Genomic DNA, 19,308 nt, shown 5'->3' with positions numbered 1-19,308 from the left:
AACCCCATGGACTGTAGCACACCAGGCTTCTCTGTCCATCACCAACTCATGCAACTTGCTCAAACTCATGTTCATCGAGTCAGTGATGCCATCCAACCATCTTATCCTCTGTTGTCCCCTTCTCCTGCTGCCTTCAATCTTTCCCCACATCAGGGTCTTTTCCAATGAGTCAGTTCTTTGCATCAGGTGGTCAAAGTATTGGAGTTTCAGCTTCAGCATTAATCCTTCCAATGAAAATTCAGGACTGATTTCCTTCAGGAATAACTGGTTGGATCTCCTTGCAGTCCAAGGGACTCTCAAGAGTCTTCTCCAACACCACAGTTCAAAAGCATCAATTCTTCAGTGCTCAGCTTTCTTTATGGTCCAACTCTCACATTCATATGTGACTACTGAAAAAAACATAGTTTTGATGTACAGACCTTTGTCGGCAAAGCAATGTCTTTGCTTTCTAATATGCTGCATAGGTTTGGCATAGCTTTTATTCCAAGGAGCCAGTGTCTTTTAATTTCATGGCTGCAGTCACCACCTGCAGTGACAGTAAAGTGTCTGCCTACAATACGGGAGACCTGGGTTCAATCCCTGGGTCAGGTAGGTCTCCTGGAGAAGGAAATGGCAATACACTCCTGTATTCTTGCTTGGAAAATCCCATGGATGGAGGAGCCTGGTAGGCTACAGGCCATGGTTTGCAAAGAGTCGGACACTCTTTGCAGTGACTTCACTCACTCACTCACAATGTAGAGCCTTGACATACTCCTTTCCTGATTTTGACCCTGTCTGTTGTTCCATGTCCGGTTCTAACTGTTCCTTCTTGACCTGCCTACAGGTTTCTCAGGAAGCAGGTAGGGCGGTCTGGTATTCCCATTTCTTGAATAATTTTCCACAGTTTGTTGTGATCCACACAGTCAAAGACTTTAGGTAGTCAGTGAAGCAGAAGCTTTTCTGGAATTCCCCCCCACCTTTTTTTTTTTTTTTTTCTTTTTTTAGTCCAATGTATGTTGGCAACTTGATCTATGGTTCCTCTGCCTTTTCCAAATCTAGTTTAGACATCTGGAAGTTCTTGTTTCACATACTCTTGAAGACTAGCTTGGAGAATTTTGAGCATTAGTTTGCTACTGTGTGAAATGAGTATAATTGTGCAGTAGTTTGAACATCCTTTGGCATTGCCTTTCTTTGGGATTGGAATGAAAAGTGACCTTTCCCAGTCCTATGGCCACTGCTGAGTTTTCCAATAATTTGCTGGTATATTGACAGCACTTTAACAGCATCATCTTTTAGGGTTTGAAATATCTCAGCCTGAATTCCATCACCTCCAGTAGCTTTGTTCATCATGATGTTTCCTATGGCCCATTTGATTTCGCACTGCAGGATGTCTGGCTATAGGTGAGTGATCACATCATTGTAGTTATCTGGGTCATTAAGATTTTTTTTTTTATGTATATATAGTTCTTCTGTGTATTCTTGCCACCTCTTAATATCTTCAGCTTCTGTCAGGTCCATACCATTTCTGTCCTTTGTTGTGCCCATCTTTGCCTGAAATGTTCCCCTGGTATCTCTAATTTTCTCAAAAAGATCTCTAATCTTTCCCATTCTATTGTTATCCTCCTTTTCTTTGCATTGATCTCTGAGGATGTGTTTCTTATTCTCTCCTTGCTATTCTTTGGAACTCCACATTCAGACAGACATATCTTTCCTTTTTTCCTTTGCCTTTCACTTCTCTTTTTTTCTCAGCTATTTTTAAGGCCTCCTCAGACAACCATTTTGCTTTTTAAAAATTTCTTTTTCTTGGGGATGGTTTTGATCACCACCTTCTGTACAGTGTTACAAACTTGAATTCATAGTTCTTCAAGCACTCTGTCCATCAGATTTAATCCCTCAAATCTGTTATTTCCAGTGTATAATTGTAAGGGATTTGATGTAGCTCGTACTTGAATGGTCTAGTGATTTTCCTACTTTCTTCAATTTAAATCCAAATTTTGCAATAAGGAGTTCATAATCTCAGCCACTGTCAGCTCCCAGTCTTGTTTTTGCTGACTGTAGAGAGCTTCTCCATCTTCGGCTGCAAAGAACATAACTAATTTGATTTTGGCATTGACAATCTGGTGATATCCATGTGTATAGTGGTCTCTTGTGTTGTTGGAAGATGTTTGCTATGACCATTTCATTCTCTTGGCAAAACTCTGTTAGCCTTTCACCTGCTTTATTTTGTACTCCAAGGCCAAACCTGCCTGTTACTACAGGTATCTCTTGACTTCCTTCTTTTACATTCCAGTCCCCTATGATGAAAAGGACATCTTTTTTTGGTGTTAGTTCTAGAAGGTCTTATAGGTCTTCATAAAACCATTCAGCTATACCCCAATATAAATAAAAATTAAAAAAATAGGATAACTGTGTGAGGTCATGAAATGTTAAGTGGTTTTACAGTGGTCATTTACCAATGAATATTTACATCGACACATCATGTTGTAACCTTATATATATACAAATTTTATTATTAAAATAATGAAATCCTCATTGAAAGGTAAAACTAAGCATTTTAAATTGAAAGTATTGCTTCTCTTCCCATTTCACTACTTATCTAGAGCTTCTGTTTCTTGGGACACTTTTCTCAGAAAAATGGGAGTTGTTTTTTCCTCATCTTTCCCGAGCAGAGTCTTCTTGATCTCAGGGCTATGTGAATCTGAGGCCCTGTCATCTCACTGTCTGTGTTTGGCTACAGCACATGAACCAGTTTTCTCCTGAGTGATGTGGAATTGGCAATCATGCCCATACGCTCTAGTCAGGGGTCTTCTTTGTCATCTTTGTTATTCTGTTGCACCTTCCACCGTTTTGGAGATGAATACTCAGATTTTTGCACGAATAAGTGTGTGTCTCCTTTCAGATCATGCTTAGTTCCCATAAACACATAGGAAATTTCACCAGAACTGTACTTTGAAATCCTTAAGTTGGACTTGAGGTGATGGTTCAGTCAAACAAAGATCACTCTTTGCTGCACAAATGAACCATTGTCTACCTGTGTTTTTTTTCCCTTCCCACCAAACCCTTGGAACATCACCCTTGGGAAACCTGATTTGACCTGGCATGTTTGCTTAGATGGATATAAACATCTCCAAAAGCTATTAATTTGCTGGTTTGATTAGGCTGAGAATTGTTCCTTTACAAAGTCAAGTATTGTTGAGTTTAAAGCATAGGTTGTAATCTGAAATTTCAGAAATGTGGGAAAGACCAGTTTGCTCTTGCACAGTCTGTCTCAACTTCTTTGCAAGTGAACTGACTCCTTAGGGCAAAATCTGGTACTGCCAAGCAGCTCTGAAAGGCCACTATGAACTTCTGTGGTTCATGCTCAGGCCTCGTCTCCTGATTCCTGATCCTGAGGAGAAATCAGGTCGGGTGTTAGAAATGGAATGGCTACTAAGCTCATAGTCACAGTTTGCAATTTTGAGTGATCTTGTGGGATGTATCATATATAGAATGAATTGACATTTATTTAGCTCTTTCACAACTTTGGTAAAATTACTTTTGGCTTTTGATCATTGGCTTTTTAAAAGTTGTGGTAAAATACACACAACATAAATTTTACCATTTTAACTTTTAAAATACAATATTTAGTGACATTAAGCAGTCATGTTATTGTGAAACCATCACCATTATTTGTCCCCAGAACTTGGTCATCTTCCCAAACTGAACCTTTATACCCATTAAACACTAACTCCCCAGCCCTTGCACCCCTCTGCCACCAACATTCTACTACTTCTCTCTATGAATATGACTATTCTGTGCCTTGTGTAAGTGGAATCACACAGTGTTTCTCATTTTGTGTCTGGCATATATCACATTTATAGCACAATGTCTTTGAAGTTCATCCATGTTGTAGCAGATGTCATAATTTAATTTCTTTTAAAGGCTAAATAATATTCCATTATATATATATAGATATATACAATATTTTATGTGTTCATTCATCTGTCAGTGGACATTTGGGTTGTATCCACCTTTTGACTACTATGAATGTTGCTGCTGTGAACACGAGTGTACAAATATCTATTTAAACCCATAGTTTCCATTTCTTTTAAGTATATTCCCAGGAGTAGAATCACTGTACTATGTGCTAACTTTAATATTTGGAGGAACTTCCACACTCTCTTCTATTGTGGCTATATCATTTTACATTCCCACTTGATCTTTGATTTTTCTGTTCAACATGATCAGTAAGTGAAAAGTTATTACAAAACATGACATTTTGTTTGAATCTGTGCTTACAGTTGGCAGTCTGTTGAAATAGCTCATGGTATCTGTTCAGGTCCCTCAGCTCTCTAAGGCATTTTTTCAGAACATTTTACCAAACAAAAGGATTGTGCAACACAGGCTATATTTTGGAAAGTCAGTAGACTGGCATTAAGAACACAGATTCCTTATGGAAATAGCATTTTGAACATTATACTCATTCATTTCAGAATGAAGAAACTGAGACCAAAGTGTTTAAATGATGTCACGCATGAATTAATGATCAGTTCCAGATATATAGTCCAAGTCTCCTTATTTCCTTTCTTTAAATGACCTTCCTACCCTCATCTGACTTGGCTCAAATTTACTTTAGTTGGTTCCTAAGTCTAAATCTACACCCTTTATCCTTCAGGCAGGTCCAGTTCACAGAGGGGTGGATTTTGCTTCTACCTGCTGCTTCTCCCTTTTCTGTCTGTGGGTGGGGCTGCTGCCACATTGAGATGAAAGATGAAGGAGGGTCCCTAGAGTCCTGCTCTCAGGGATCATCCTGTTCTTCCTGACACCACACAAAAGCCCATGAAAACATGCTCTATTTTGTTATGTTCTAAGAGTGACTTGATATCACAGTAGGAATCCAATTCTCTGTCTCCGTCTCTCATTTCAGGCCCTTCGCCTGAGTAGCTCGGCCATGGGGAAGACCACCACAGGCCAGATAGTCAACCTGCTGTCCAACGATGTGAACAGGTTTGACCAGGTAAGCTGCCCCTGAGGGATCCTCTTCCATGTCCCATCCTTCTCACTGGGTTCAGCTTGCTAGGATGCCAGGTGCCAGAGTTTGGTGTCAGCCAGGATTCTGTTGAGAGCCTAAGATGAGGGTTCTTTTTAATTCAATGCTTATTTCTTCTGTGTGCAACTTAGATGTAATAATGTATGTTTTACTGTGGATGAGAGTTTTGTTTTTCCAATAATAGGTCACAGTGTTCTTGCTCAGCTTGATTAGTGACCATAAGTGTCCTCCTGGTGTGGCCCTTCTTGGCACGTGGTATGGGTGTTGCAGGGCTGACTTCCTACTCTTCTGGATGATGAAAGCCTAGTGGGCAGAATTGTTCTTTCCCCTGTGCCCTGTTCAGTGCCTGTTGAACTGAACAGGGAGCAGAAAGACTTATATAGGAAGCATTCAAGGAATAATGCCAAGGGGTTGGTCCCTAGCCAGATAAAACTTCCTTTCTGCTGTCCCCCCATGCTCTTTTTTTTTCACACTTGTTTATGAATGGATTACATTATCTAGGGTGTTGAGCCTGTTGGTCTGATCTGTATTGCACTAGACCACTTTGAATTATCCATTCATCAAACATGAAGTAAGGCTCTTACCCAGTGTCAGGGATGGATAAGGTTTAATTTCTGCCCTGCGGAAGCTGCAGCCTGCCAGGGAGGTAAATGCACAATTAATTCCTGTTGAGTGTAATAGGTACCATAATATAGGCTTTCCTTGGGTGCTAGGAAGCCCCAGGGGAGATAGGGGCTGAATGCTGAGGCAGAGAGAATTTGGGGACACCCTGAACCCAACTGTGGGGTAGACAAAATCAACCTTGTCATTCCAATGCTGCTGGACTCATTCTCCTGGCATGTCCCTGAGGCCGATCCTGTGCTGCCCCGGAGCAATGTCATCTGGGGTGGACATCTGGATTTTTGCTTCAGCAGGTTTGAAACCCACTGAGATCATTTCTGTTCAGGTTCTTGTTTGTTCTTTGATGGGAGATTGTTTTTAAATTGTGTCCTTACTGGTTTTATTGTATATGGTCCTAAGAAAGCTTTGTCTTTTTCTTTTAAGGTAACGATGTTCTTGCACTACCTGTGGGTGGGGCCACTGCAGGCTATTGCAGTGACCGCCTTGCTCTGGATGGAAATAGGGATGTCGTGCCTTGCCGGGATAGCGGTTCTTATTATTCTTATGCTTTTGCAAAGCAGCTTCGGGATGTTGTTTTCATCTCTCCGGTAAGAGAAACACAGGTTTAAGATACTGTTGATATGTAATTGGTAACATTCATCATCTGCTTGATGCTTTTGTTCAGAAACAAAAAAATGCCTTCTCTGGTCTCTTCTTTGCATGTGTTGTAGGCCTTTCAGGCTTCTCCAGTGGAGACTCCAGCCTTAACCTGAAGGCTGATTGTGAAGCGTCCAAAGTGACAGCATTTACTGTTTCCTCGTGGCTAGCTTTTCAGTCACTGTACCTGAAGAGAGTGTCCTTAAGCAGAATTTGCCTCTGTCCAAGTTTTAAAAACACTATTAAATAGTAATAATCTTTTTTTTAAGTCTTAATTTATTGTTTATTTGGGCTGCCCTGGGTATTAGTTATGGCATGTGGGATTTTCATTGAGGCATGCATGTAGGATCTAGTTTCCCTGACCAGGAATCGAACCTGGGCCCCCTGTATTGGGAGCATGGCGTCTTACCCACTGGACCATTAGGAAAGTCCTTAAATAGTAATAGTCTTATATGCCCTTCTCTACCTGCACATATTTTTGTTTGGCTTGTGTTAGAGCCTTTTCTGGTATGTATGTTCATATCTTGTTTTTAATTCACTGTTTCCATCTAGGTATAAGCACCCCAAGGAGAAGACTAATCTTAATTAATTATCTCCTTATGATGAGTAGAACCTGCCCATCAGTATAAGTGATAGAACACTGGCTGATGATGAAGGGCCTAATGGTGACGAGTTAGACTTGAAGGAGGTCTTAGAGGGTTGGAGGTGGGTTACTGACCAGATTGTCAGGTGATGAAGATACTGTGCTGTTTGAAGCTCTTTGAATTCTTGTCTGTGTGTGTGCGTACCTCTGTGTGTAGTATGTTTCTCAACTTGGAATTTCCTCTCCTGTCTTTGCTGTGGAGTCATGTTCCTCATCCTTTGAGGCCGTGTTCCAGTGCTACAAGGTCTCTGAAACTTTTCTTGCTCTTCTTCCCCAGAGGAACTAACAGTCCCATCTTTTCTGCTCACCAGGACTTTTAATCCTGTTTTATTATAGCATAGCCACAGTCTTCCTGTTAGATTTGGGTGCCTTTCTGCCTATACTACCCAGCCACGAACTCCTTGATCAGATGGTGAATATCTGATTCATTTTGGGTCTTCGTTAGCTGATAGTGCGAATTCTCCAAATTATTTCTTGAATTGGACTGAATGGTTGGCTTCCTAATTGAAGTCTTTCTCCATTTATACTTTGAGAAGGACCTCCCTGTGATGTAAGCACAGAAGTGCTATACAAAATCATTTGGTCCCTGGTCTCTGCCTGTGAAAACTACTGTTACTATTGCTATGGAAAGCTGGGCTGTGATCACTAAGGCTCATCTCTCACGTCTGTCCCCTCAGGAGTAAGACTGCAGCTCTCACAGACGACAGGATCAGGACTATGAGTGAAGTTATAACTGGCATCAGAACAATAAAAACGTGTGTTTGGGAAGAGTCACTTGACTGCCTTATTTTCAATATGAGAAAGTAAGTTTTTTGTATGTACACAGCATATTTTCATACTTTGTTTCCTATTCTACTGAATGGTTTAGATGCCTTAGAAAGTTTTTACATTAAGGTGGACTTTAATACTATCCATTCCATCCCCCTACATGTGGCAGTAGGATTAAGTAGAATAAAAGAATTTGTCATTTAACCTGCTCTTCCATTTACCATTTTCTTAAAGGAAAAAAAAAAAAATATATATATATATATGCTTCTTACTTATATGGAATTGAAATTCCAAGTATTTCTTAATATACCAAATCTCCAAAAGCAGTGATTCTAAAGTGTTGGTCTTTGAGATGATGACATTAATGTTAAAACTATAATTTGTATTAATGTAGTACAAATGGGGAGATTATAGAAGTTGGAGGTACCTGTATCAGGCAAAAACTGTATGAATCAATATTATTCTTTCCAAACAGAGCCATAAAAATACTATTCCTTTTTGTTTTGCTTTATGTTTGTAGAATATTTTCCCATCTTTAATTTAAATATCTGATGAGTGTTTGTACTCGAGCCCAGGGTACTTAGTTAGAAATCTCTGGCTGCTCCCTGTCACCTCTCACTTTGCATCTTTGTGGGGGCCCCTCCCTTTGCTGAGAATACACCCTCATCTTCCTTCTTCTCTGGCCTCCACCAAGCAACTGACTCCAGTTCATCTTCTCAGGGTCTATATGTATGTGACTTGCTCTCATTCCACTGCTCCGAGTTATATGACGCTGCTCTGTACTCCCACTGGGGCTGTGCTGACTGCCTCTGTCTAATGTCTTGGGTGACAGTTCTGGTGTTGCTTATTCTCTTCCCTCACAAGTTCATGGAGGGGACAGGTTGTGTCTTTCTGTCATCACGGAAGAGCCTGGCATGACTTTTGTTTACAAGTACCTATTGAATGAATGTTCAAACCCCAGTCTCATTGACCCAAAATGTGTTGTTGTTGTTTTTTTTAATTAAAAGAAAAATTTTAATCTTTTTTATTTTGGCCCCACTTTGAGACATGTGGAATTTTTCTTCCTCTCCAGGGATTGAACCCCTGTACCCTGCATTGAAAGCATGGAGTCTTAGCCACTGGACCCCCAGGGAAGTTCTAGGCATAAATACTTAAGAGTGATATTAAGATTCCAATAGCTATGACAAAGCTAGACAGCATATTAAAAAGCAGAGACATTACTTTACCAACAAAGGTCCATATAGTCAAACCTATGATTTTTCTAGTAGTCACATATGGATGTGAGAGTTGAACCATAAAGAAAACTGCTGAAGAATTGATGCTTTTGAACTGTGATGTTGGAGAAGACTGCTGAGAGTCCCTTGGACTGCAAGGAGATCAAACCAGTCAATCCTAAAGGAAATCAACCCTGAATATTTATTGGAAGGACTGATGCTGAAGCTGAAGCTCCAATACTTTGGCCACTGATGCCAAGAGCTGACTCATTAGAAAAGACCCTGATGCTGGGAAAGATTGAAGGCAGGAGGAGAAGGGGATGACAGAGAATGAGATGGTTGGATGGGATTACTGACTCAATGGACATGAGTTTGAACAAGATTCAGAAGATGGTGATGGACAGGGAAGCCTGGCATGCTGCAGTCCATGGGGTTGCAAAGTGTTGGACATGACTGAGTGACTAAACAACAAACAACAACAACACAGACTCCAATTAGTTAAGAGACTGAAGTGGTGATTAAGTGTGCGGTCCTGCTGTTGGGGCAGATCCACGGATGTGCACTGTGTAGTGTCTCCAGGACGTGAGAGATGGTTTATCTTAATCTGCGTCCACTCCCTAGAAAGGGACCCCTCACACAGGGCACTTGAATTCATGACTTGGATGTCTATGCTTCTTCTATAACCTATTTCCTACACTCTTTTCCAGGAAGGAAATATATAAGATTCTGAGAAGTTCCTGCCTTCGGGGAATGAATTTGGCATCATTTTTCGCTGTGAGCAAAATCATGATATTTGTCACCTTCTTTGCCAATGTGTTGCTTAACAACCTGATCACAGCCAGCCAAGTGTTTGTGGTGGTGACACAGTTTGAGGCTCTGCGATTTTCATGCATCTTCTACTTCCCCATGGCTGTTGAGAAGGTGGCAGAAGCTTTTGTCAGCATCCGAAGAATCAAGGTTTGGTGACATATAACATTTTTAAAGTTGTAGGTGGATTTTTTGTAAACTCTTTCCTTTTATTTGGTGTCACCATGTTCCAGTTAGATGAGATTTAATTCTCTCAGTGCCAAAACTGGCAGTTGTTCCAAAATGTTCCCTCTCTTCTCTCTTTCTTTTGCTGCACTGTGTCTTCATTGTTCTGATTAGGCGGGGCTACTCTTCCTTGTGGAGCTCTGACTCTAGGTTCCTGACCTTCAGCAGTTGCAGTGTGTGGTCTTACTTGCTCTGTGGCTTGTGGGGTCTTCAGGGATCAGGAATAAAACCTGTGTCCCCTGCCCTGGCAGGCAGATTCTTAAGACCACCAAGGAAGTCCCTGTATAAAGTTTTCATTACAAATTTCAGGAAAGCACTTATTTTTGTCCATACCTTGTTCCTGCAGTTTAACAATATATCTTCCTTTTTCTGTAGAATTTTCTATTACTTGATGAGATACGAGAGCTCCTCCCTCAGCTGTCATCAGATGGTAAAATGATTGTGAACATGCAAGATTTCACTGCTTTTTGGAATAAGGTAACAAATCCTCCATTCCAAGATCATAACTGCTAAAAGACAACTGTGTCACAGATTATGGGGGGGGGGGGGGGGGGGGGCGTTGAGATTTTTACCCATGGTGTCAAATGTGACTTGCTCATTTACTGGAAGTAGGTTATAAAAATTATCAAAATCAGGAATAAAGTTTTCGGTTAATGGAGATGAAGGATAAAATCATTGACATGAAGTATAAAACATTTGACATGTTACTCTCTACCTTATTTTCAAGAAAGCTTTCAAAGTGTTAGCATGGTTTGTACTTAAAGTACGTGTGTTGATAATGTTAGAATTTACAGGATTGAGTCTTTAAAGCTCTAAAATAAATGGTCCTGTGTGAGCCTCCAGATCTCACGGGACAGGGGTTTTGAACTGTGTCTGCACGGAGTGGGGACTCAGCTGATGATCCATGTTGAGTCAGTGTCCCCTGAACCTGGGTAGCCAGGAGGAGAGGGGACCCAGTGCCTCTGAGCTGCCGAGTGCTGCCCCCTTCTGGTTATAGCTGAGCAGTGCCTGTCTGAAGCCTGGACAGGGAGGGCCACTCTGTCCTGTCTTGACAAACAATGAGGGGAGGTGACAGGGATGATGATTGTATGTGGTCCATTGTTTTGTTGTCATAACTGAGTGAAAAGTAGTAAAATGGAAACCCTAAATGTCATACAAGAAGGAGTGGAGAAGTTTAAAAAATATTTCTCATGTTTTAAAATCTAGATAGATTTCTAGATAATTTCCTATATTAATAAACTCTTAGGTTAGTGTTTTGGTAATGAAAAATAACTAATTTTTTTTTAGCATGTGAATATCTATAATTAGTTCAATTCTTCCCAGAGGGATTTTTCATTTTGAAGATTATTCAGACTTTTAACCTAAATTCTGTGCTTTTAGTTGTTTGGGCATTTTACTAATCTAGTGTAACCACTCTTTTTTTTTTTTTTTTTGAGCATTAGCAATTGTTAATAATTTTCTTAATTGTCTTATATGTAAAGACATACACACCCTTAATTCTGTCAGGAATGTGACCTGCCATTGGCATGATGAGTAGATTGTCCTTCTCCTTCACATTGCGTTGTGTGCTGCCACATGTACCTTCATGTTATTTATTTATTTTCCTAGAGTAGACGTATTTTATTGCCCCTGTTAGCCAGGACAGGTGATGCATGTAACATGTATAAAATTGAGGGTTTATCTCTTTCATCTGTGATGTCACAATTAACTTCTTCATTCCCCATTTTTTGTTGTTGGTATTAAATTAGAGCTTTGACCATTATTTATAAGACTTAATTTACCAAGAGTGACTTTATCATAAAAAGTGCCCCTTTGCTTGCTTTGCATTACTGAGGTTTATTCTTTATCAAATGAAAATGGAAGGATTAGTGATTTCAAATTATTTATCAAAGGGCCAGGCATGCCAGATACTTATGCTACAACCTTGTGGAGATTAATGAGATAGTTAAAACCAAGGGTCATGATGAAAACTTACAATTAAAAATCTCCCATACTGAATATTCTATTAAGTGCATTATTTTAGTAAGCTAGTGTGCATCATTCAGTTTGTATTTCAATCAGGTCCCTTGTCATTTTTACTTCTAAAATTTTCTAGGTGTTTAGAGTTGTGTCTGTAAGGGAATCTAGTAAAAGAAGGCATCTTCCTAAAGACAACTAAAACTGCTTCAACCCCCACAGAGATCCAATTGAAAGAAAAGGCCTCTAGGATGTAGTATCTTGAAATAGGAAGGAGAAAAATGTAGGCTACATTAGCATGTCAATGACTGTTATGTTATTTTTCTTTACTCCCTGAAGTAATGTGTGCTGTTTTATTGAAATGGATACATTTTTATAAACTTTAATTTGCAGGCATCAGAGACCCCAACCCTCCAAGGCCTTTCCTTTACTGTCAGACCTGGTGAACTGTTAGCTGTGGTCGGACCTGTGGGAGCAGGAAAGGTAAGTTGTGATGCCTTTTGTCATCACAAAAGGTTGATGCTTTGCCACAGCCCCTGTTAAATTCTCAGAGTAGAGCCCAGAGCCGAGTGTGACACAGTTTGAGTTGGATGTGCCTAGAACAGTATTCCTCTAGGTGTGTTCCATGGAACATTAGTTTTTCAAGAAGGTTTCGTGTCAAATAAATGTGGATAAGCACACACTGTGTTTTCCTTCTTGGAGCTTCACGTGGTATAGCTGGGAACTGCTTGTGGGGAATCTGGACGTCTCAGTGAAGGAGATTATTTATGTGACAGCTGTTCAGGACAGAATGAGACAGTGGTGACCTTTTTGTCACAGTGGCCCCTCCAGGAAGTTTGGAGGTGGTGAAGGCTCTTCCAGGAAGCTCTGAGCATTTCCTCATGTGATGACTCGGTCCTGTCAGTGCATGTGTAGTGAATGCAGCTGTGTGGTGAGAACTCTGGTGGTGTGGGCAGACACCCCACATTTGTATGGGGAACGAGATTTAAAGGATGCACTTCCCTTGTGGCTCAGTAGTAAAGAGTTCGCCTACTAAGGCAGGAAACACGGGTTCGATCCCTAGTCTGGGAAGATCCTACATGCCATGGGGCAACCTAGCTTGTGTGCCATAACTAATGAGCCTGGGCTCCAGAGCCCATGCTCCACAACAAGAGAAGCCCCTGCAGTGAGAAGCCTGCACACCGCAAGCACACCTGGTTGCCACCTGGTCGCCACATAAGAGAAAAGCCCAAGCAGCAATGAAGACCCAGCACAGCCCAAAACAAATAGATACATAAATTAATTAAAACACGATTTGAAGGATATGTGCGTGGGCACTTAGGCTGAACTAACACAATGCAAAAATCTAAGTGCAGGTGTATACACGAGAGGGTGGTGATTTCCCTTATGGTGGACTTTTACTCTGAATGCATGACTCACTTTTAAGTTCTCTTAAATAATCATCTTTGGATATATTCTTCACCCATAACTTTTTCAGAACAAGTGTTTGTCAAATAAAGATGCCCGGATATAGGAACCACAACACTAAACATCAGATACATGAACTCCACATCCTACCTGGCTGCTTGACTGGTGAAGGATGTTAAACATTCTTAGTCTTTGCTGAGTAGAACTTCATTTGGGGGAAACTCAGGCAAAGTAGCTGTTTATACTATTAATATTCCTTATCAAGCATTAGTTTACATTGACCAATAATGCTATTTTCCTGTTTTTTTTTTCTTTCATTTTTATTTTTTATCCCATCTGCCAGAGCTATAGTTTATCCTGTTCTGAACAATAGAGTTCTATCTTTTATCTAGCACAAGGGTGGGGAATGTGCTGCGGAGCATATTCTGTCCTGAGTGCTGCCTGTTCATGTGTGTGTGTGTTCCCATTTGTTTCAGTCATCACTGTTAAGCGCTCTGCTGGGGGAGCTGCCCCCGAGCCAGGGGAAGGTCAGCGTGCACGGGAGGATCGCCTATGTTTCTCAGCTGCCCTGGGTATTCTCAGGAACTGTGAGGAGTAACATTTTATTTGGGAAGAAATATGAAAAGGGACGATATGAAAAAGTAATAAAGGCTTGTGCTTTGGAAGAGGTGAGTAATGACTTCTGAGTTGCATGTACTCGAATTTTAAATAATGATACTGTTGGCTTAAACTATAAAGTTTGTGGAAAATTTTATTGTTTAATTTGAAAAATCTTTTGATTGTGGCTTACTATTTTAATCTGGTGTTCCAGGTAGACATAGTAGGCACATATACTGCTATGGTAATTCTAATGAAATAATGACACTCACAGAATGCCTTTTTTTGCAAGGGGTGGAGAGTAGTTGTGTCATTTTGTGAAGTTTCCTTCCCTTTTAACTTCTTTTTTTAATAGACAATTACAAAAATTTGTAAAAATAGAGAGCACACTGTAATGAACCCTCATGTATCCAGCTTCAGCCAGGAGCATCTGGTGGCCAGTCTCGGTGCATCTCTACCTCTACCCTCTGCCAGCCCCACCCCCACCCCAGAGTATTGTGGAGCAGACCTAGACCTAGACCTCAGATCAGTTCATCTGTAAGCATTCCACTAGTTTTCTCTAAACAATAGGGAAACCTTTGGTGGGGGGGGCGGGGGGGGGGGATCACCACATTTATTAAACCTGAAAAATAACCCAAATTCCTGAATATCATCAAACTTGTAGTCTGTGTTAACGTATTATAACTCATCTCACTGAAAAATCTCCTTCACCATTGTTGAAATCAGACTCTGTATGAGGTAGGGCCATTGCACTTGGCTGATGCCTCCTCAGTCACTTTCAGTTTGTAGGTTTCTCTCTCTACTTCACTTTTCATTTGTAGTTTATTATTTAAAGAAAATGGGATACTTGAAAATTTCTCCTTAACATTCATTGTTTCACTGGGGGAGAGATGTTTTCAGAAATGGCAGGGTATTTCACAGAAAATGGCAGCATGAATGTTTAACTCTAGGTTGGGATTTAGATGAAATCAGTGAATATGTGATGAAAACTGAATTTACCTGATGTTGTTGTTCAGTTGCTAAGTTGTGTATGACCCTTTGTGATCCCATGGATTGCAGCATTCCAGGCTTCCTTGTCCTCCAAATTCCCTATGTCTCAGAGTTTGCTCAGATTCATGTCCATTGAGTAGGTGATGCCATTCAACCATCTCATCCTCTGTTGCCCCATTCTCCTATTGCCCTCATTCTTTCCCAGCATCAGGGTCTTTTTCAATGAGTCGACTCTTTGAATCAGGTGGCCAAAGTATTGGAGCTTCAGCATCAGTCCTTCCAATGAATATTTAGAGTTAATTCTCTTTAGGATTGACTGGTTTAATCTCCTTGCAGTCCAAGAGACTCTCAAGGGTCTTCTCCAGTACCAGAGTTTGAAAGCATCAATTCTTCTGTGCTCAGCCTTCATTATGGTCCAACTCTCACATCCATATATAACTACTGGAAAAACCATAGCTTTGACTGTATGGACCTTTGTTGACAAAGTGATGTCTCTGCTTTTTAACATTCTGTCTATGTTTTTCATAGCTTTTCTTCCAAGGAGCAAGCTTCTTTTAATTTCATGACTTCAGTCACCATCTGCAGTGATTTTGGAGCCTAAGAAAATGCAGTCTGTCACTGTTTTCACTTTTTCCCCTTCTATTTGCCATGAAGTGATGGAACTGGATGCCATGATCTTAGTTTTTCAATGTTGAGTTTTAAGCCAGCTTTTTCACTCTCTTCTTTTACCCTTATCAAGAGGTTCTTTAGTTCCTCTTTGCTTTCTGCCATTAGAATGGTATCATCTGCATATCTGAGGTTGTCGATGTTTCTGCTGGCAATCTTGATTCCAACTTGTGCTTCATCCAGCCCAGCATTTTGCATGATATACTTGCATATAAATTAAATAAGCAGAGTGACAATATACAGCCCTGACATACTCCTTTCCCAATTTTGAACCAGTCCATTGTTCCATGTCTGATTCTAACTGTTGTTTCTTGACTTGCAAACAGATTTATCAGGAGGCTGTATTCCCACCTGGTATTCCCATCTCTTTAAGAATTTTCAACAGTTTGTTGTGATCCACACAGTCAAAAGCTTTAGCATAGTAAATGAAGAAGTAGATGTTTTTCTGGAATGCCCTTGCTTTCTCTATGATCCAGCGAATGTAGGCAATTTAATATCTGGTTCTTCTGTCTTTTCTAAATCCAGCTTGAAAGTGGAAGTTCTCAGTTCAAGTACTCCAGAAGCTGAGCTTGAAAGACTTTGAGCATCACCTTGCTTGCATGTGAAATGAGCAAAGTTGTATAATAGTTTGAAAATTCTTTGGCATTGCCCTTCTTTGGGGTTAAAATTAAAACTTACCTTTTCGAGTCTTGTGACCACTGCTGAATTTTCCAAATTTGCTGACATATTGAGTGCAGCACTTTAATAGCATCATCTTTTAGGGTTTTAAATAATTCAGCTGGAATTCCATCTCCTCTGCTAGCTTTGCCCATATTAAAGCTTCCTAAGGCCCACTTGACTTCACATTCTAGGATGTCTGTCTCTAGCTGACTACACCATCATGGTTATCCAGGTCATTAAGACCTTTTTTGTATAGTTCTGCAGATTCTTGCCACCTCTTCTTAATCTCTTCTGCTTCTATTAGGTCCTTAACTGTTTCTGTCCTTTATTGTGCCCATCCTTATATGAAATGTTGCCTTGATGTCTCTAATTTTTCTTGAAGAGATCCTTCAACTTTCCCATTCTATTGTTTTCCTCTATTTATTACATTGTTCACATAAGGAGGCTATTCCCAACTGAACACAGAGTTCCAGAAAATAGCAAGAAGAGATAAGGACTTACCTGATAGAAGAATAAAACTAGGCCAAAAGAAAGGAAAATGTAAATAATGATAAATAGTATTTTACTTTCTTGGGTTATAAAAATCAGTGACTAATAGTATTAAAGGGCTTTCTCTGGGTCTGTCCAGTGCAGTCTGGACATCTGAGTGTTCTTTTTTACTGTGAGAAAAAGGCTAGGATGGACTCTCAAAGGTGTGGTGTTAAAGTCTCCAGACCACTTTCTTGGGAAATAGTAATTTTGCTTGAGCAATGGCTTGAACATCATAGATTGTATCAGGTGAGTAACATTTTATGATGATGTGGACAAACAGAATTACATGTTTAAAGGCCTGATTTCTTTCTCCTGGGTTATTGTTGATGGAAGATTGTGCTTTTGCAGAAATGATGTCAGGTTGTCAGGTATGAACTAGATTTTTACTAAATGGTATTTATACTATACAAGAAAAGAAGGGGAAACAAATGTAAAACAGAGACAATAGCTCCTGTTTATGCAAAGTCCATGTGAAAATTATTTCTGTCTCTTACACAGGTGCATGCACACACATGAAAAGGCATATGAGTTATTAATTCTTTATGAGTATCCTTGATGTTCCCATCTTTATTTTATCATTGGTACAACTGAGGCTTGGAGGATGAAACAGTTCGCTTCAACATTTGTAGATCAAGTTCAGTCCATTTCTGCACGACTCTAGACTCCACGCTTGTCCACGGTGCTATGCTACCTGTCAGTTGAGGAAGTTTTTAAGGAAGAACTTTTAAAAAACAGGTGATAGATGAAGGTGGAAGGTGGCATGTGGAGTAAACAGATCTCAGGCATTTAGTCTTTAATTATGTCCAGCTCCTGATGATCAGACCCCAGAGACCCAGGCCAGGGTGTGGCTATCTCTTTTGTGATCTTTCCTTTCTGGTAAAGCTCAGCCCTTCTTTCTCCCCACACTTGGGCATCTCTGGAGAAGAGCAGGTGTTAGACAGCGGTTGCCTTTCAGCATTTCTCCCGGAGGCTGATGCTTTGCTGCAGCCATGTGGGGCGACTGGACCAGTAATGCATGCAGTATTCTGGGGCTTCACCAAGCCTGGGCATCCATGTAGCACAGACTCCGGTGGGAAGAGGCTCTGCTGGACTGGGCTGCACAGCAGTTCTTCTGTACGTGACATGACGTCTATACACATGGACTGTTCCTGTTCTGCTGTATGGTTGGGACATAAAGTCAGGGCCCCTATGGCCACTTGCTCCTTGGTAGGAAGGGAGACCCAGGAAGGAGAAGCAGCAGAGAGGGGAGTCCTGGCCCCACTTTGTCACTTGCCTGCTCTCACTTTGGACTCGTCCTGTTACCTGCCTGAGCCTCTGCCGTTTCTGCAGCAAAGTAAGGACACTGGGTCAGAAGGTTTCCAGGCAGTTTTGCTGCTGCTCGGAAATGTCATCTGTGACTCTGATTAGCTAGGTTTCAGCAAGGTCTTTATAACACCTGGGAACCACTTAATGAGTTATGATCCTACAGTCCTGGGTAGTAACTCCAGGTGTTTGTCTCAGTTTCCTTTTTTATTAAATGGGGGAGGGGTGAGATTATTGTAAAGACTGCAAGACATCCCTGTGAAATGCAAAAATGCCAGATGTTCAGTGAGTGGTAGTCATTGCTCTTATTATAGATCCTTTCTCTACATCCATACATGAAAAAACTAAAGATTTGTCCTTATTATTCTCCCTACCCACCCCACTGCCCATATCCTGGAGGGGAAAAAAAAGAGCAACATTTCTTGTATTCCATATGTTAATAACAGCCAGATGTATTATGCTAAATCTAACTGAAATAAACTTTTAAGTTCATTTCTATAATAGTGAGTTTTAAAGTAATCATATTTGACAACATTCAGGCTGGTGACATCAACTCCAAAATCCAGGAGTCAGAAGGCTCAAAATCCAGGAGTCAGAAGGATTGATCTCAGTTTTTCTCTTTATTAGGCATGTGGTTTTGGCTTATTGCCTGAATTTTATAAGCCTGTTCCTTCATCTATAAAATGAAGATGATGCTATTAGCAATCTCATGAGGTTGTTTTGAGGATGAAATGCAGTTGTGATTTTAAAATATCTGGTTGCTGGGGAAGTAACAAGCAATCCATCAATGTTAGAATAATTTTGAAAATAAATTAACTCTTAATTGTAAGTGCAAGCCAGGTTTTGGTAAAATCCCAGCCATAAAATGTGACATGTAAGAAAGAAGGTATCTGAATATTTAACTTCCATAATTTGAGTTGATATTTCTATAGGTGCTGTGCACATGTTAGTCGCTCAGTCGTGCCCGACTCTTTGCAACCTCATGAACTGCAGCCCACCAGGATCATCTGGCCATGGGATTTTCCAGGCAAGGATACTGGAGTGGGTTGCCATTTCCTTCCCCATGGAATCTTCCCAACCTAGGGATCAAACCCAGGTCTCTTGCACTGCAGACAGATTCTTTACCAATTGAGCTATAAGGGAAGAAGGTTGCACATAGTACATTATAGAAATCAACAATAGGAATATCCTGTTATCATAACACAAGTAGTATAGTATATAACATTTGTCTGTGTGTTATCTTTAACCACTTTAAGACTTTTAAAAACTTTTAAGCA

The 19,308-nt window shown here is 40.4% G+C and overlaps 1 protein-coding gene across 1 annotated transcript in view; it reads left to right on the top strand.

Annotated features, from left to right (window-relative positions):
• The window catches only part of LOC136144152 (ATP-binding cassette sub-family C member 4-like), a 160,706-nt gene that overhangs the window by 31,520 nt on the left and 109,878 nt on the right, over positions 1–19,308 (top strand). The window contains exons 5-11 of the mRNA XM_065901810.1: positions 4,886–4,975; positions 6,053–6,216; positions 7,586–7,711; positions 9,598–9,847; positions 10,298–10,399; positions 12,272–12,361; positions 13,762–13,953. Of these exons, the coding sequence (XP_065757882.1) occupies positions 4,886–4,975; positions 6,053–6,216; positions 7,586–7,711; positions 9,598–9,847; positions 10,298–10,399; positions 12,272–12,361; positions 13,762–13,953 (1,014 nt within the window). The remainder of the gene's footprint in view (positions 1–4,885; positions 4,976–6,052; positions 6,217–7,585; positions 7,712–9,597; positions 9,848–10,297; positions 10,400–12,271; positions 12,362–13,761; positions 13,954–19,308) is intronic.

Source organism: Muntiacus reevesi, chromosome 11, assembly GCF_963930625.1.
Source record: "Muntiacus reevesi chromosome 11, mMunRee1.1, whole genome shotgun sequence".
NCBI classification, from domain to species: domain Eukaryota; kingdom Metazoa; phylum Chordata; class Mammalia; order Artiodactyla; family Cervidae; genus Muntiacus; species Muntiacus reevesi.
Note: the sequence above shows the minus strand (reverse complement) of the source record. Positions and strands in the feature narration are given on the sequence as shown.